Here is a 17,612-nt window from a genome sequence, read left to right as displayed (position 1 = left end):
GTGTATTTGTGTTACTCAGATTTTTAAAATGGATGACTTGAAAGAAGGGGGACTGATTGCTGGGAGGAAAAACCAACAATGAGTGATGAGGGCAAGTAGGAGCAAAGTAAAATGGTGTGCAGGTACAACAATGTTAGCAAGACATTTTATTATTATTATTATTTTGGCTTTTTGGGGCAGGGTTTCTCTGTGAAGTCCTGGCTACTAAAACTGAAAACTGATTATTTTGTATGCCAAGTACAGAAAACCCAAGTTTGGTTCCCAACATCCATGTGGCAGCTCACAACTATCTATAACTCCAGTTCCAGGGAATGCAACACCCTTTTGCAATAAGATGAAGCTTAGTGAGATAATACAATAAGGAAGGGCGCTTCCTATCAAGTCCAAACCTGAGTATGATCCCTATGATCCCAGTGGCAGAAGGAGAGAATCAACTTCCATACTTTGTCCTCTAACTCCACACATGTGCAGGGTGTATGCATGCCTAACAATACCCCTCTTTCTGCTAAAAATAAAGAAAAAACAAAAATAAATGAGATGTAATGATAACTCAGTCAGTAAAGTGCTTGCCATGCAAGTATGAGAATCTGAGTTTGGTTCCCAGAATCCACATACAAGTGCCGAGAGTGGTAGTAGATGCTTGTAGTCCCGGGAGAGACAGGCCGATTCTTGGTGCTTTATGGTTGCTAGCCAGTTCACCCTAATTGCAAGCTCCAGATCAGTGAGCGACTCCATTTTAAAAACCAAAATGGGGGGGTGTGCCTCAGGAAAACACACTTGCCTTCACGTGCATGTGCACATCAGTGAATGCATATCTATCCTTCTGTAAATGTAGTCCTTTTAAGTAAGCCACAGATATCTGGCGTTCATACCTTTCTCCTGAGCTACAGATTTGTCCTTCTCATTACTTGATTGGCATTTCTACATACTGTCTATGTCAGGTACTTTAAGCTCAGATGCTGAAAATTGTTCTTGTCATTTTCTCTGTTCCCATAATCTCATTAAACTGTACTAATATATCCTGAAATGTTAAGCAAGAAACTTGATATATTCTTTGTAGTTTCTTTTTCTTCACCTTTCTCTCTGTTTATTTTACTTCTTCAGTGTTTCTCAAATCTGCACATTTACAACCATTTCTGGTTTCATTGTCCTGGACTCTGATTGCTCTTTGGGAAAAGTCAGTCAGCTGTGCCACTTAGATGTGTGCCTTAGAAGGATGGGTACATAACTCTGATGGTTTAAAGACAGCAAACTGTACAAGTGAATTTGGTGGTGATGAATATAGTAGATAATTAGTAAAAGAAATTAAAGAAGAATTAATAATTTTAGGGGGAGCAACTAGGAGTTGAAACCAGGGCCTGGGCATGCTACACGGTGCGATGTACATCTGAGGCACTTCCTTAGCTTCAGAGATGACCTGAAGTTTTATTTTAACTTCCATAATTGTAGCTGTTCTGTATTCACATCTTTGTTTCTCTGCTTTGTGTAGCTGTTGGATGAGCTCCCCATGATTTACAGCTGCTGCATATTTGTATACTGCATGTGAGTACTTACTTCAACTTCAGTGTATACTGCATGTGAGTACTTACTTCAGCTTCAGTGTATACTGCATGTGAGTACTTACTTAAGCTTCAGTGTATACTGCATGTGAGTACTTACTTAAGCTTCAGTGTATACTGCATGTGAGTACTTACTTCAGCTTCAGTGTGGGTTTTGGTCCAATTCATTTCTAGGCTATGTAATGTAAAAGTTTAAAAATGTGATATTATTAAGAGTTTAGGCTTTGGTAAGTTGCAATAATGTTTTATATTAAGAACTATGATTTCAAAGTCCTAATGTCAGTTTAGATAGTATTTTAACTTTACTTAAATAAGCATTTTTCCTTTTCTTGAGTGAAGAATGTGTTCAAATTGTGCCATAAAATTGTTCCATAAAGTTTGAGGGTAGTTTCTCTGTACTGTAGTATGAATGGTTTCTTTTTTAGTTATTACTTTGTTTATTTTTATTTTATGTGTTAGAGCATTTTGCTTGCATGTATGTCTGTGCAATATATGCATGCCTCATATGAGAAGAGAAGGAGAGGGTATTGGATCCCCTGAAATGAGTTTCAGAGGGTTGTGAGCTACCATGGATGTGTTAGGAACTGAAGCCAGGTTTTCTGCAAGAGCAGCAAGTACTCTTAACTGCTGAGCCAACATTAGTTTCTGTTAATGAAATTTACTTTTTAAATTTTGCATGTTAATTTAATTTAATTTGTTACTTATTTACTATATCTCCTGCTCACTGCTCGCCTCCCAGTCACCTCCTCCCACAATCCTTTCCCTCATCCCCCTTCTCTTCTCTGAGTGGGTGGGGGCCTCCCTGAGTATTCCCCCAACCCTGGCACATCAAGTCTTTAAGAGGCTAGGTGTATCCTCTCCCACTGCAGCCAGACAGGGCAGCCCATGAAACCAAATAGGAGGGAGTACAGTCTTGCCTCATTAGAACTGGGAAGGCATGTCCTTGTGCCTCTCTTTTCTTCATTCCTTTCTCTCCACTTGGCTTTAAGTCTTCTATTTTTCTTTTCATCCAGTTTATTTTTCTGCTCATTCTTCACTTGTTTATTCACATTGGCTGCCAGATATTAGCCATAGGCTATCTGATATCATATTTGACTCCCATTACTTAACTTAGTTGTCTCTTTAACTCCATATTTGAAGACCTTCATGTCTTTGCTGAAGTCTTGTGACTATTGCTGATCCCATTTGCCTCTTGTCATCTGTATACAGTTCAGTATTTTTTTCCTTTTTCTCTTCTTTTCCCTTTCCCTTTCTCTTTCCCTTTCCCTTTCCTTTCATTTCTCTTTCCTCTTTCTTTCATTTCTTCCTTCCTTCTTTCTGATTTTTCAAGACAGGGTTTTTCTGTGTATCTCTGGCTGTTCTGGTATTCACTCTGTAGGCCAGGTTGCTCTTGAACTCACAGAGATCCACCTGCCTCTGGCTCCTGGGCTCTGGGACTAAAGGAATGTATCACCACTGCTTGACATTTAGTGTTTCTAATATGGAGGGTGGAAGGGTAGAAGTTTTGAGTACTTCAGAATCATAAAGCCATGTGGGCAAGATGTAAGCAGCATCCAGTTTGTTCCTGGCTGTACATTATAAAGTAATTTTCTTTCTCTCTTATTTTAAAGGTTTGAGTGTTTCAAGACAAAGAGCTCAATAAACTACCATCTTCTTTTTACCCTATTTCTATACAGTTTAACAGTAACTACGGTAAGTTATAATTTATCTCTAGTGAGGTGTGCCATGTAGGAGATTGGAACAGTTAAGTTTCCAGTGTTTATGTCAGCTAGTCAAACTGAAATATTTTTATTTAATTGGAATGTCTTATTTTTAGAGTTGCATGTTTATTTCCTTTTCAAAAATTACTTTTATTGAAAAATCTTTTAAAAGTTTATTTTAGGTTTAGTTTTTGTTTTTTTTTTTCTGTTTGAGAGTTTTGTCTATGTGCATGTGCACCATCTGTGTGATTAGTACCTCCAAAGGTCGGAAGGCATTTCCCGGAACTGGAGTTTCAGAGGGTTGTTAAGCACCATGTGGATGCTGGGAACTGAATCTGGATCCTTTGCAAGAATGGCAGATGTTCTTAACCAATGAGCCAACTCTTAACCAACTCTTCTCATCTCCAGCCCCCAAAATAGATTTTAATTTTTTTAGATGAGGAGAAGGTTGAAAAGTAACTATTTAGTTAGTAGCAATGGTAAAAACAAAATGCTTTTCTGAAGGCTGAACTTACTTACTGAAAACAAGAAGTCCTAGCTGTGACTGTTCTCATTGTTAACCTTGAACTAAGAAAATGTTAATTGGAACATTTTTTGGAAATCTACATCATGTACTAGTTACAAAAGTAACTAAGAAGCAGTTGCTGTCTATGAAAGAATTCATTCTACTAGGGAAGTTAAATGTGACAGAGAATTGCATCAAAAGATAGTGACTGCAAGAGTAGAGGTCAGAACCTGTCATATGGTGATGTGCAAAAAGAGGAGCAATTAAGACCACATGAGTGCATTTAGCATATCATACATATGTGCAATTTTTGTCTTTATGAACAATTTTTAACTAAATAATTTGGGGACTAGAGGAATGACTCAGTAGTTAAGTGCATACCCCTCTTAGAAAAGACTCCAACTTGGTTCCCCCATCAGGTGGCTCACAAACCTTCTAACTCTAACTCTTGATGGATCTGTTGCCTTCATCTCACCCACACTCATGTGCAGGCTGTTTGTTCATGTGTGTACGTGTGTGTGCATGCACACACACAAATTAAAACATAATAAAAGTGAATTGCTTTAAAATTTAATTTACTCCTGAAGCCAAGATGCTTGCTATCCCAGTATGTGGAGGCTAAAGCAGGAGGATAAACCTGAGCTACATAGTGTGTTCTACACCAGCTTCAGCTATGTGACCTTGTCTCAGCATGCTCCCACTTCCCTCTGAATTTTAATTAAAAAAAAAAAAGAAAAAAAGAGTGCTTGGTGAGGATCACACAAGGGCTTGAGGCCAGCTTAGGCTACATCATGTTCTGTTCTGAGCCTAGAACATAGGAAAAAAAAAAAAACAAGGATTACTGCTTGAACAAGGCATGATTACTTGAGGCTATCCTGGGCTACATCAAAGACTATGTCTGAGGAAGCAAAACCACAAACAAACAAACAAACAAAAATACTGTTTGAGAATGTCAGGGCAAGATTCAAAGAGGGTTTCTTAAGTTAGATTTTGACTGACGAGGAAGAGTTTTTCAGGTCTCTGGACAACAGTGTGTGTGGTAAAGCACTTTCAGTCTTTTATAGTTCTATACACAAACCTTAGAATAACATTTTTGCTATTTTTTTTAATTGCTGTTTTTTAAAATTATGTATATGTACCAGATGTTCACTGTATACTTTGCCTTAATTGTCCAATTAAGTTATCATTACAATTGAAAGAGGTTTTATATAGGTGATTGCCATGTGGTAAGGGAATGTAGTAAATGGGGCTAGTGAGTTAGACAAAAGTCAGGTTATACAGTCCTATGCATGGTATATGTAAGAGTTTAAATTTGTCTAAGTTTAGTTTTGATCCATAAAGTAAAAAAAAAAAAAAGTAATCAGACAAGTTTTAGAAAAATTACTTGTTACATAACAGAATATAGATTAAAGGAGTCTGGAGGTTAAATGCAGGAAATTAAATTAAATTGCATACTTTGTAGAATATGGGACTAAGACTGAAGTAGTATAGCTGTGGGGATGAGAAGAAGCTGCCATACATAATTAGTGAGATGTATAACCCATTGAGTAGAGGAGATGGAAGCAGAAGACAGACAAAACGCACAGAATGGCTTCTCTTGTAAATGACAGCACATGCCTGTAATCCCAACACTAAGCAGGCCAAGGCATGATAGTCCCAAGTTTGCAGCTAGCATAGACTTCACAGCAAACCTTTTAAAATTAAAACATGGAGCCCAACATGGACACCTGTAATCCCAGCACTCAGGAGGCAGAGGCAGGAAGATGTTGAGTTAAGGGTTGTTCTTACTTATTACTACATAGCAAGTTCAGAGCCAGGCTACATGAGTCCCTTTCTTAAAATATAAAATTAAATTGTGGAGCAGTGGTGGTGCACACCTTTAATCCCAGCACTTGGGAGGCAGAGACAGGCAAATCTCTTGAGGCTAGCGTAGTCTACAGAGCGAGTTCCAGGACAGCCAGAGCTACTTAGAGAAACTCTGTCTCCAAAACAAAACAATAAAGATAAAGATAAAGATAAAAATACATACAGAATAATATGACTGCAGTTGTAGTTCAGTTGGTAAAGTGATTACCAAGTACACAGAAAGCCTTAGACTACATCCTCATACTGAATAAAACTATGTGTTGTTTGGATGTCTGTATTTTCAAAAACCAAGTTAAGAAGGTGGAAGCAGGAGGATCAGATGTTTGAGGTCATCTTTAACTATATAATGAGTTTAAGACCAGTCTGGGCTATATGCCCTTAAAAAAATAATAAACTGAACCAGCAAAATGGCTCAGTGAGTAAAGGTCCCTGCTGTTAAGCCTAACAACCTAAGTTTGGTAATTGGAACCTAAATAAATGGTGGAAGAAAGCTAACTTCTTTCCTGAAAGGTGTCTCCAGGTTTGCACACACATGCCAAGGCATGAGTGCATGTATAAACACATATACACACACACACACACACACACACACACACACACACACACACACTCACACTAAATGTAATAAAAGGGAAACTTTAATTGAAATTAAATAATTGAACTATAAGCATCTTTTTCAGGAAAGATAACTAGTAAGCTTATGCCATGGTATAGGAATGGATAAATATGATTTATGATATGTTGAGTTTGAAGTATTCAGTATTAATGATACCAAAGGCTTAACAGGTAGGCTGGAGTAAAGATATAGATTTAGAAGTTGGTTCGGTGTAGGTTATATCAAAAATATGGGGATAGGTAAACTGTTACCAAAGTAAAGCATGCTATTAAAACTAAAAAGATACAACCTTATGGAATGCAGACAGTTGAGGACCACATAGAACTATAACCAGCAAAGGAGACTAAAAACATCAGTCAGAGATGCAGGAAAAGAAAGACACTTGATGTCACAGAATACAAACATTCTAGAAGTGAAAAGTAAGCAGGGATGGTAAGAAGATGACTCAGTGGGTAAAGGTGCTTACCTTCAAACCTGGTATCTTGAGTTCAATTCCCAGAACCCACAGAAGAAATAATAGAAGGAAAGCATTTGCCCTTGGAAGTTGTCTTTGGACCTTCACAGTCATATCATCTTATACATACATACATACATACATACATACATACATACATACATACATACCAATAGATGTAAAAAAGAAAAGTAACTACATCTTATACATACATATATACATACATACATACATACATACATACCAATAGATGTAAAAAAGAAAAGTTGTATCTGAATAGGTAAGGAAAAAAAAGATTAACAACCTACTAAAGGAAAATGTCAGCTAGTTAAGATGCTAAATAGAATATTCACTGTTTTGCTGAGTGTCTATACACCTTTGCCCAAACTCTGTACTAGTTAATAATGAAAGAAGTCTACAGATTCAGAGGTGAAAAGAAGTCATGTTATAGTATTAATGAAGGAAATAAAATCTAGCAGTGACTTGCCTAGCCAACTAAGTTTATCTAGCAAGTTGGCATCAATATCAAGACTAGACCCATTTGTAAGCTAAAAGATGTTATAATTAGAAACAAATCAAGCTTTGGAATCAGTTGGATTTGAGTTTCTTTCTCACCTTTAGTTTTTTTCTTACCATAAAATGAAGAATAGAATATGTTTTATATTAACTGTAATATTAATATATAATAAGGACTCCACATTTCTTAGCCTAAAAAACAGAATGTTTCAGAAACATACCCGTAAGCCTGGCCTGTTGGTGCTCACCTCATCACTCAGGAGATGGACTGTGAATTCAAGGCCAGCCTAAGATACATAGTGAGTTCCAGTTAGTATTTTGAAATAAAGACACAGATGAAACACATTCTCCTTATTGGTTTAGCGTAACAGGTCATATGTCAGTCAAAGCCCTTTGACTGCTAAAAGGAAATAATTGTGATCTTTTTATGGTAAGAAACTTATTTCAAAAATAAATTTTTAGCTAAGTTTTAAAATTGTATTATTTCATTAAATTACTACATTAAATGAAGACATAAAGATGTCTAACCCCGATTCTAGATATCAAAGAAATTATTAACTTATAGGGGAAAGCAACAAACCAGTAGGATGCCATGAAGCAGCAGTTCTCAACCTGTGGGTCATCACATACCCTGCACATTAGATATTTACATTACAGTTCATAACAGTAGCAAAATTACAGTAATGAAGTAGCAACGAAAGAATATTGTGGTCATGGCATGGTCATCATTACCACAACACCAGGAACTGTACTTAAAGGGTCACATCATTAGGAAGGCTACTACCATATATAGCATATAGGCAGATGGTGAGTAGTTGCTTCTGTTGGGAGTGGAAGAGATCAGAAAAGACTCCAGAGAGGAATAATTTGTGTTGAATTGTCCAAAGTATTTGCCAGTTGGGGAGGATCTGAACAAAGTGAAGAGTGCTCTGTTTACAGATGCAGAAGCATGCATGTGACGCACTCAGAGAAGCACAGTGCTTTCTGGAGATTAGATGAGGAGGCAGCACTGAGGCCAGACAGGAAGGTGGGGGTGGCAGGGGGTTTTGGGTGCCAAGTTAAGAAACCTGAACTTTGTCATGGTAGTGTCAGAGTCTTTGAAGGGTTGATTTGAATTGTGACTCTTCTGTACTGTGTCATTTAAAAGATGTGCATCCGTGGACAATTTGTACATATTAAATCTTACAAAGGCATTGAATTTAACATCCACAAAACATTGAAGCCTGAAACTTGGGTTTGTGTAACTGGAGGTTCATCTAGGTAGTGAATAGTTAGAAGCAGAAATGGGTACAAGAAATTTGTGTAAATGTCTTCACTTACTGATAATCTAGTATTCTAGATCATTTCATGTACTTGGGCTTAGCATTCTCTTTTCTTCAGGCAAGGATCAATTCTTTTAAGCTAAAAGACACTTGGTAAAGGCCTATAAAAATCAAGTAACAGAGCTAGAAATTTGACTTTTTTGTTTCTGAATACAGTTTCCTTTTTACTGTAGAACAGGTATGGTAAAGGGATTGTCGACATAGTTTATTCACCCTTCATGAACAACCCTTGTATCCTTGACCCTCCTTGATGGTAGCACAAAGACTGATGTTGAAGTAGTCCATCACTGATTTGAAATATTTCATTATTTCATTTGTCATGGCCAAGCTAGCCCTCCTGTGCCATGCCAGCTAGCCTGATTGGTTTTATTTGGCTGGAGTCTGGTTGGAATAACATGGGAAGGGGAGGTTTGGGATTCGCAGAGGGGTTGGAATAGGTTTTATACACCTTCTTTCACTTATGTTTCTTCTAATATTTTTCAGATTTACCTAAAAGTCAAAGAACCTATATTCCATCAGGTAATTTTTAAAATGGTGTATTAATGTTATTTATATGAGTGTTTTGCTTACATGTATGTCTCTGTACCATGTGCATGCTTGGTGCCTGTGAAGGTCAGAAGATGTTATCAGATCACGTGGCACTGAAGTTATGGATGGTTTGGGGCTGCCATGTTGGTTCTGGGAATCAAACCTGGGTTCTCTGCAGGAACAAGTGCTCTTAACTACTGAGCCATCTCTCTAGTGTGCTAATTTTTTAAAGTTATGAAACATTTAACTATTTAACAGTACATGCTTATTGTCTGTGTTTCCCTTCTTTAGGAAGTTATATGCAGATACAGTTTTTGAAAATTAAGTGGTAAAATGCCAAAAAAATATTATTTGCATAGAACACTGGTTCCCAACCTTCCTAATGCTGCAACCCTTTAATAAAATTCCTCATGTTGTGGTGACCCCAACCATGGAATTATTTTGTTGTTACTTAATAACTGTAATTTTGCTGCTGTTATGAATTATAATGTAAATACCTGACATGCAGGGTATCTGATATGTGACCCCTGAGAAAGTGTCATTTGACCCCCTCAAAGGAATCATGACCCACAGGTCTAGAATGATGGCACATTCCTGTAATTTCAGTATCTAAGAGATATTAGCAGGGGGATCAGGACTTTAAGGTGACCCTCAGCTACAAAGTGAGTTCAAAGCCAGCATGGGCTACATGACTGCTGGCTATACCCCTAGCTGGCCTAGAGTTCAGAGGCCTTCAACTCAATAGAGATCCATCTGCCTCTGCTACTTGCCTTACTACTGTGATTAAAACATGACAGTACCCCCAAAAGAATTTTAAAACAAAGATCACTTCAAAACAAAGCTGAAAACAGGAGTTAGGTAATAGGAACATACCTGGTACAACCAATGTCACAGTCCAGCTGGATATTGATATCCAGCAATATAAGTACAGTATCACTCCTAGAAGCTGAAGAAACCCAGGATCTTCATGCATATGCACACACCTAAAATCTTTTTATGAAGACTAATGTGGTACCACACACCTCTAATGGCAGCACTTTGGAGATAAAGAAAGAGGATCAGGACATGAAGGCCAGCTTAAGCTATGTTAGGTCTCTGTAAAATAAATAAATAAATAAATAAATAAATAAATAAATAAATAAATAAATAAATAATTTTAAATGTCTTTATAATATTATGATCTGGAAAAGACTAGACTGCAAACTCCTCAAATATTTTCTCCTTATATATTTAATGGATTTTTTGAGGTGAAGGTTATAGATAGAGTCTTGTGCCTGATACCATACAAATTTCAAACTTCTGTTTTCACTGACAGCCTTACAAATTAGGGGTTAGTAATTTGAGATCATATATAAAATTATCTTAAGAGATATGAGCTCATATATATAAATAGTTGCCTGTAGACAACAAATACAGTATTTACGAGGCAGAGCTAGGATCATAACCTAGATTTTCATGACTTCCATGGGAATGGGAATGTTCTCCACAGGCTCGGATGTTTGGATATTTAGGTTCCAGATGCGGTGCTGTTTGCAAGGTTTAGGAGGTGTTCTCTTTTGGATGAAGTATGTCACTAGAGGTGGGCTTTAAAAGTTTAAAGACTTGTTGCCATTTTGAATTTGCTCTCTGCCTTCTGCTTGTGCTTAGAGATGTGAACTCTCAGCTTGTACTCTAGCCACCATTCTTGTAGCTTGCTCCCTCCACTCTGCATCATGGACTCATAACTCTCTAGAATCATAAACCCAAATAAACTCTTTCTTATATAAGTTCACTTGGTCATGGTGTTCCCTAAAGCAATAGAAAGTAACTAATACATGACTTCTGAAACCATTCTTTTAACAAACTAGCTACCATACACACACACACACACACACACACACACACACACACACACGCATGCACGCACATGTGTTCACACAAACACAAAGTCAAGGTAAATCCTTCCAGAAAGCAGAACAATGTCATACTCAGAGTGGGCAGGGACCATTCGTATGCCCTCTGCCATACCTTCTCTTATTCATCCTCATCTTTTTTTTTAAAGAAACGTTTTAAGATTTCTTTATTTAATATGAATACACTGTTGCTTTCTTCAAACATACCAGAAGAGGGCATCGGATCCCATTACAGATGGTTGTTAGGTTGCTGGGAATTGAACTCAGGACCTCTGGAAGAGTACCTAGTGCTCTTAACCACTGAACCATCTCTCCAACTCCTCTTTGTACTGTTTTTTACAATAAACTGCCAAGCAATTGCACAAACTAGCTGTATTTCCCACTGTTGGGAGAAATTACAAATATAAAATGAAATAGTTAGACTTGGTGGTGAACACCTTTAATCCTAGCACTCTGGGGCCTGGGGCAGGAGAATGGATTAAGGATTTGAGGCCAATATTAGTATGAACTCCTGATCTGGATGCTCTATTTAGAAAAATCTACAATGAATTTAGTATTACAGGTAATAGGTATCAAATGGGTCTCATGTTTCTCCTGATGTGATTCATTTGAGGACACAGCATCATTTTAGTAAATCATGAAGAGATATAAAAACTCAAACTAAAGGAAATTCCCCAGAGTAACAAACATGACTACAACCCCTAAAAATATCTGAGTCATAAAAGCCAGACGTTACATAGACTGTAACCCCAGAACTCTGAAGGCTTAGGGAAAAAGGATTGTAAATTTAAACCAGCTTAGGTCAAGAGTTTGTTACAGGATATTTGAACCTGTTTCTAGTTAGTGTGTGGCTCAACCCTTAGCACATACCTTTAATCTGGCTGGAAGTCAGACATGCCCTTAGTACTTCTTTGATCCCAAACAATGAAGGTAAAATTAGTTTTTAGAAGGAAGCACCCATGTTTGAATGTCATGTTTAATAGAATTGCAGAAAAAAAGTGACAAAATCGGAGATAGAATAGGATATGCCCAGCTCTCATGAGAACAGAGAGGAAAAGGAAGCTCCTTAAGCGAGAGACAGACAGTACAGGAGGAAGAGAATACAGGACAGAAGAGAGTTCACAGGAATACATAGGGTTGAGAGGGAGAGCAGAGCAGCACAGAGAGGGAGAAGGACGCAGTTCTACCAGGAGTTTTACAGAGGCACATTGAAGAGAGAAAAAGCTAGACACAGGTAAAGACAGAATGAGCAAAAGAATGAGAAGGAGCCAGAAGATTAGAAAAGATTGCTAGTGTTAATTTAAGGCCATGCAAAGGAATTCAGAAGGCTAGAGAAAAGAGATTGAATAAGTAAGCTGGGAGAGGAATTTGAGGCTAGAATAGTTGAGTTGACCCAGCCAGCTAGAGCTCAGAAAGAACAAGAAAGAGTGAGCTTACTCAGCAGCAAGTCTGAGAGGCTGAAAACGTTTCAGGCCTAGATTAGATTGTATGGAGGCCAGACACTTTCAGGACTAGACCTAGGTTAGCAGATGGCACTAAGCCTCCCAGACAACAATTACAATTAACAACAATTACAAAAGGAGAATAAAAGTTACTTTTACAGTCATGTAACAAGATTCTGTGGGCCACAAAAGCTGAATTCATCAAGCACAAGGAAAGACTGAGGAACTAGTCTGGACTAAGACGACTTCAGAGAGTATTCTGGCTTGCCTTCTATTGCTGCAATAAACACTGTGACCACAATTAACTTGAAAGGGATAGGTTTTATTTCACCTCACAGCTTACAGTCCATCACATACAGAAGTCAAAGCAGGATCTCAGGCAGGGATTTGGAAGTAGGAACTCAAGCTGAGACTAAGATTTACCAGCTGCCTCCTCATGGATTGTTCAGCTTGCTTTTTTTTTTTTTAAGAGGTTATAATTTAATTACCCTCCCCTTTCCTCTCTCCAAACCCTGTCATATACTCCTCCTTCAAATTCACAGCCTCTTTTCTTTAAACTAATTGTTATTGCATGTATATATGTATTTGTGTATACAAATATATTCTTAAATATAACCTGCTTGTTCCACATACTGCTACCTGTCTATATGTTTTCAGGGTGATCATTTGGTACTGGACAACCAGTTGGTGTGTTCTTCCCTTGGGAAGGCCATCTCTCCTATTTCCAGCTTTCCTCAGTTGCCTGTAGTTCTTTGTGTAGGGTTGAGGCATCAAAGACTGTTCTTTGTCCAGTTTGGCATGTTGATCCACCGGTGTCATTCTTATTCATCTTATATTTGGACAGTCAGGTTGGTGAGACTTAATGGGTGTAGCTTCTGATACTACTAGGAGGGACACAGCAGACACCCCAATTTTCTGGCTCTTACAGTCTTTCCATCCCCTCTTCTGAAATATTCCTTGAGCCTTCGGTGTGGGAACTGTTCTGTAGATGTATGTATTGGGACTGGGCTCTACCTCTCTGCATTTGCTTGTGGTTATTGGAGGAGAATCTACAACCACTATTTTACTACACTAGCATAATCCCTAACAACAATCTGTAAACATTTGTCCTTATGAGGTAAGTGTAATCTTCACTCCTCATTAACAGATCACCTTCTCTCTGCAACAGATGGAGACTATTACAGAAAATCTCAGTTTGCTTTTTAATAGTAACTCAGGACAACTTACCCAAGGCTGGCACTACCCACAGTGGGCTGGGCCCTCCCCATATCAATCTTTAATCAAGAAAGTGCCCTCCAGATTTGCCTACAGGCCACTCTTGCAGGCATTTTTTTCAGTTAATGCTCTCTCTTCCCACACGACCCCCAGCTGTGTCAAGTTGAAAAGAACCCAGCCAGCACAATTGAGAGGTGTGATGACTAAATGTAACCTTCATGCTCTGTGTAGTGGTTTTGTTTTGTTAGACAGGGTCTTACTATGCTGCTCTAGCTGGCCTGGAACTCACTATGCAGACCAGGCTGGCGTTTATATAGTGCCTCCCTGAGTGCTGGGGTTAAAGGCACCAACAACCTTGCCCCACTTTTTTGTCTTTTGGGTTTGCCTACTACAAGTATTAAGAAAACTGTAAGTTTTGAATTAGGCCATTTATTATCATGCCACCAATATTATAGTCTCTGTGTTTATACTTTGGATATCAAATAGAATATCTTTCTTTAAGGAGAAACATGCATCTGAATGTTAAGCTATAGATAAGTAATTAGGTGGTAAGGAGAGACACAGAGAGACATATTGTGGCAAAATACTAAATGATTGCAGACTCTGGGTGACCACTATACTAAGTAGATATCATTCCACACTGTGACATATGTTTTCACTCTTTTTTTTTAGTGTTTGGTCTTTATAGAGAATGTCTTACTATATAGCTCAAGTTATCTTCAAACTTGAGCCACTTCTGCCTCAGCCTTCCATGTGTAGGGATTACAATGTGCGCTACCACATCCAGCCTGTTTTCATTCTTCTGAAGGTAGCTTTTGCTGAATCTGATTGCTTATTTTAAGATAAATGGTTAGTGAGGCTGGAGTGAGCGTTGAGTGGTAGAATATCTGCCTAGCAGTCAGAGGCCTTGGGTTTAATCCCTGGCACTACGAAGAAAACAACAAACAACAGTAAATGAGTCGTCTGATCTTTGGCACAACTATCCATTATTTGAAAAAGAAGGGGAAAGCAAACTTACCTAAAGAAACACTAACTGGAAAATTTAGAATCTTGATCTCTTGACACTGGATAAGCCATACAGATGTTTCTTCATGTTTTTAAGCTTTCAATTTCTTAACTTATAAAGATAGTGAAAATGGGACAGCAAAATGGCTCAGCAGGTTAAAAACCCTTGCCATGCAAGCCTTATACTGAATTCAGTCCTTAGGTCCCATGATGGAAGGACATTTCTACATACATTAATCCATAGTCACACATATTTCTCAAATACAAACACACCCAATAACAGTACATTTAAAGCCTTGTAAAATGTTGAAAATAAGAAATAAGTATAAGTATATGAAAACAATATAAGAATGCAACTTAAGTTACATTCGTTAAATTTTATAGTACAACTTGATATTATCTTACATAGGGCTAGAGAGATAGATAGCTCAGTGATTAAGAACACTTGATATACTTACAGAGAACTGGGGTGCAGTTCTCAGCACCCACATGACAGCACAGAACCATCTGTGACTCCAGGACCAGGCAATCTGATGCCCTCTGCTAGCTCTGCAGGTACCAGGCATGCACATAACACACATTCTTACAGGCAAATCATTCATGTTCATAAAAATAAATGAACATTTTAAAACTATATGTTCAGATATCAAATGACATGTAAATTCCTGCCTATGATAAATGATGGAAAGCTACTAAAGGGTATTTGACTTTAGAGATGAGTCGTGATATAAAACTAAAAGGAAAGGGTTAATAAGCAGCAAAGCTAGCCAGCTTCGTTTCATGAGGAGGGAAAGTACTGATAACAATTCTGCTTTACTATTAAGTCCAAGGTGATCCAGAAATCTCCCAATGAGACCCCAAATTCACTGATTTAATTTGATGGTCTTTCAAATAATGTTATACCCTAATTACATAGCTGCCACATTAAATAGATACACCAGTATATCTTAAAGCAAAGGAACAAAAAGAAAAGCATATGTCAGAGTAGATTTAAAATTAAAAAAAAAAAGAATACCTAAGGAGCCAGTGAAGTCATTTTAGCAGCAAATTGACAAATCAGTAATTGATATCTCAGAGAAAGACCATCTGCTGTCTCAAGGAGACCTGTTATTTAATTTGCCTGGCAGAGTAGATGTCTGCTTAAGATTGATTCCCAAATGTATATGGAGACTTATTTTTTTTTGCACTTGACCCTCAGATTTTTGTTAAAGCACATAGTGTAAACAATATGAAAAACAAGAATCTGCATAGTTTGGGTTAACTTTTTCTATTATGTTTCTTTATATATTTTATTATTAACTATGCATCTCACATTCTTTTTTTTTTTAATGTGCATTGGAATTTCGCCTTCATGTATGTTTGTGTGCTAGAGTTGGATCCATTGGAACTTGAATTAAAGATAGTTGTGAACTGCTAAGGAGGTGCTAAGAATTGAACCCAGGTCCTCTGGAAGAGCAACAAATGCTCTGAGCCATCACTCCAGACCTTTATTATTAATTAGGAATGTAGGGAAACATTTGGAAAAAAAGATAACTAGTAATTTTGATGTTATATGCCACATTATATATAAATATGTACACTTGCATATTATATAGTTTGATCTAACCAGTATCATGCTAAAATATCTTTCTTTATAAATAACTGAGGGTTTGGAAGGACATTGGTTTGTCTGCTTTTTCTCCTCTGGCTAATAGCAAAGCTAGGAAAATTTCTTTTAAAAAATTTCATAGCCTATATTATTATATGATTCTCTGATGCCCAGTTACGTTGGAATCTTATTTATTATGAGAAAGATCAGTGCTGTGTGTTGATTGACTGGCTTTGAGATAGGGTCTAGCAATATAGCCCAGGCTACCCTAAAAGTAATGATCCTCCTGCCTCAGCCTCCTGAGTAGTGGAAATACAAGTTTGTGCATCTGTCCCTCTTTTTTTTATAAAACTGACTTTAAACTGGTCATGATAACACACAGCTATAGTCCTAGCACTTTCGAGACTAAGGCAGGAGGATCCAGAGTCCCAGGCCAGTCCAGTCTACACAGTAAGCCGTTGTGTAAAATAAAAGAAAAAAGGAAAAAGAAATGGGAGCTATGGATATATTAGCTTAGTGGCAGGATACTTCCCTAGTGTATATGAAGCTGTGGTTCAATCCTTGTCACCACAGGATAGATGGATGGATGGATGGATGGATGGATGGATGGATGGATGGATGGACAATGGATGGAATGGATGGATGGCTGAGAAGGAAGGAAGGGAGAAAGGGAGGGAGGGAGAGAGGGAGGAAGAGCTGTACTGACTATTTTCTTTTTCAATCCTATTCAGGTCATGTATGGAATGTTGGTCTTTACATTAGTACTTCGTTCTATTTATATTGTTACATGGTAAGTAGTTTGGGTTTGCCATCAACATTCTGATAAAAATACACTCAGGCTTACAACAGTAAGTCTAAATTCTGAACTGGAATAAAATAAAACCTTCCTGCAGCAGAATAATGATAGAAAACTGTAACCCAGAATTTATTTATGATGTAAGGAAGACTTGTTATTCAGGTGACTTATTAATGTGCATCATATAAAAGCAAGAGTTCTGGGCTGGAGAGATGGCTTCGAGGTTAAGAGCACTGACTGCTCTTCCAAAGGTCCTGAGTTTAGGTCCCAGCAACCACATGGTAGCTCACAACCATCCGCAATGACTCTGACACCCTCTCCTGGTGTGTCTGAAGACAGCTACAGTGTACTTACATGTAAAAATAAATAATAAAACTTTAAGAAAAAAAAAAGCAAGAGTTCTAAATAAAGAAATTTGAAGAAAATATATATGAGACATCTGCTTTAATATGTATAAAATTGACTAGGATGTTAAATGCTTTGAAAAGTACTACATTTTTTAAAATATTTTTTATTAGGTATTTTCCTCATTTACATTTCCAATGCTATCCCAAGAGTCCCCAATACCCTCCCCCCCCCACTCCCCTACCCACCCACTCCCACTTCTA

At 37.7% G+C, this 17,612-nt stretch overlaps 1 protein-coding gene across 6 annotated transcripts in view; it reads left to right on the top strand.

Moving 5' to 3' along the window:
- Acer3 (alkaline ceramidase 3) overlaps nucleotides 1-17,612 on the top strand; it is a 107,401-nt gene that overhangs the window by 60,262 nt on the left and 29,527 nt on the right. For 4 of the 6 annotated variants that reach the window (NR_153759.1, NM_001360615.1, NM_025408.3 and 1 more), the window contains exons 4-7: nucleotides 1,490-1,542; nucleotides 3,170-3,251; nucleotides 9,022-9,057; nucleotides 16,940-16,998. Coding sequence is in view for 5 of the 6 variants with exons in the window: in NM_001360615.1 (NP_001347544.1) it covers nucleotides 1,490-1,542; nucleotides 3,170-3,251; nucleotides 9,022-9,057; nucleotides 16,940-16,998 (230 nt within the window). In the remaining variant the exon portion in view is untranslated. Of the gene's footprint in view, nucleotides 1-1,489; nucleotides 1,578-3,169; nucleotides 3,252-9,021; nucleotides 9,058-16,939; nucleotides 16,999-17,612 lie in introns of all 6 variants that reach the window. The other 2 variants (XM_030242889.1, NM_001360616.1) reach the window with 2 other exon arrangements.

The sequence above is a fragment of the Mus musculus genome, chromosome 7 (assembly GCF_000001635.26).
Source record: "Mus musculus strain C57BL/6J chromosome 7, GRCm38.p6 C57BL/6J".
NCBI lineage: Eukaryota > Metazoa > Chordata > Mammalia > Rodentia > Muridae > Mus > Mus musculus.
This window is presented reverse-complemented; position numbering and strand designations above follow the sequence as displayed.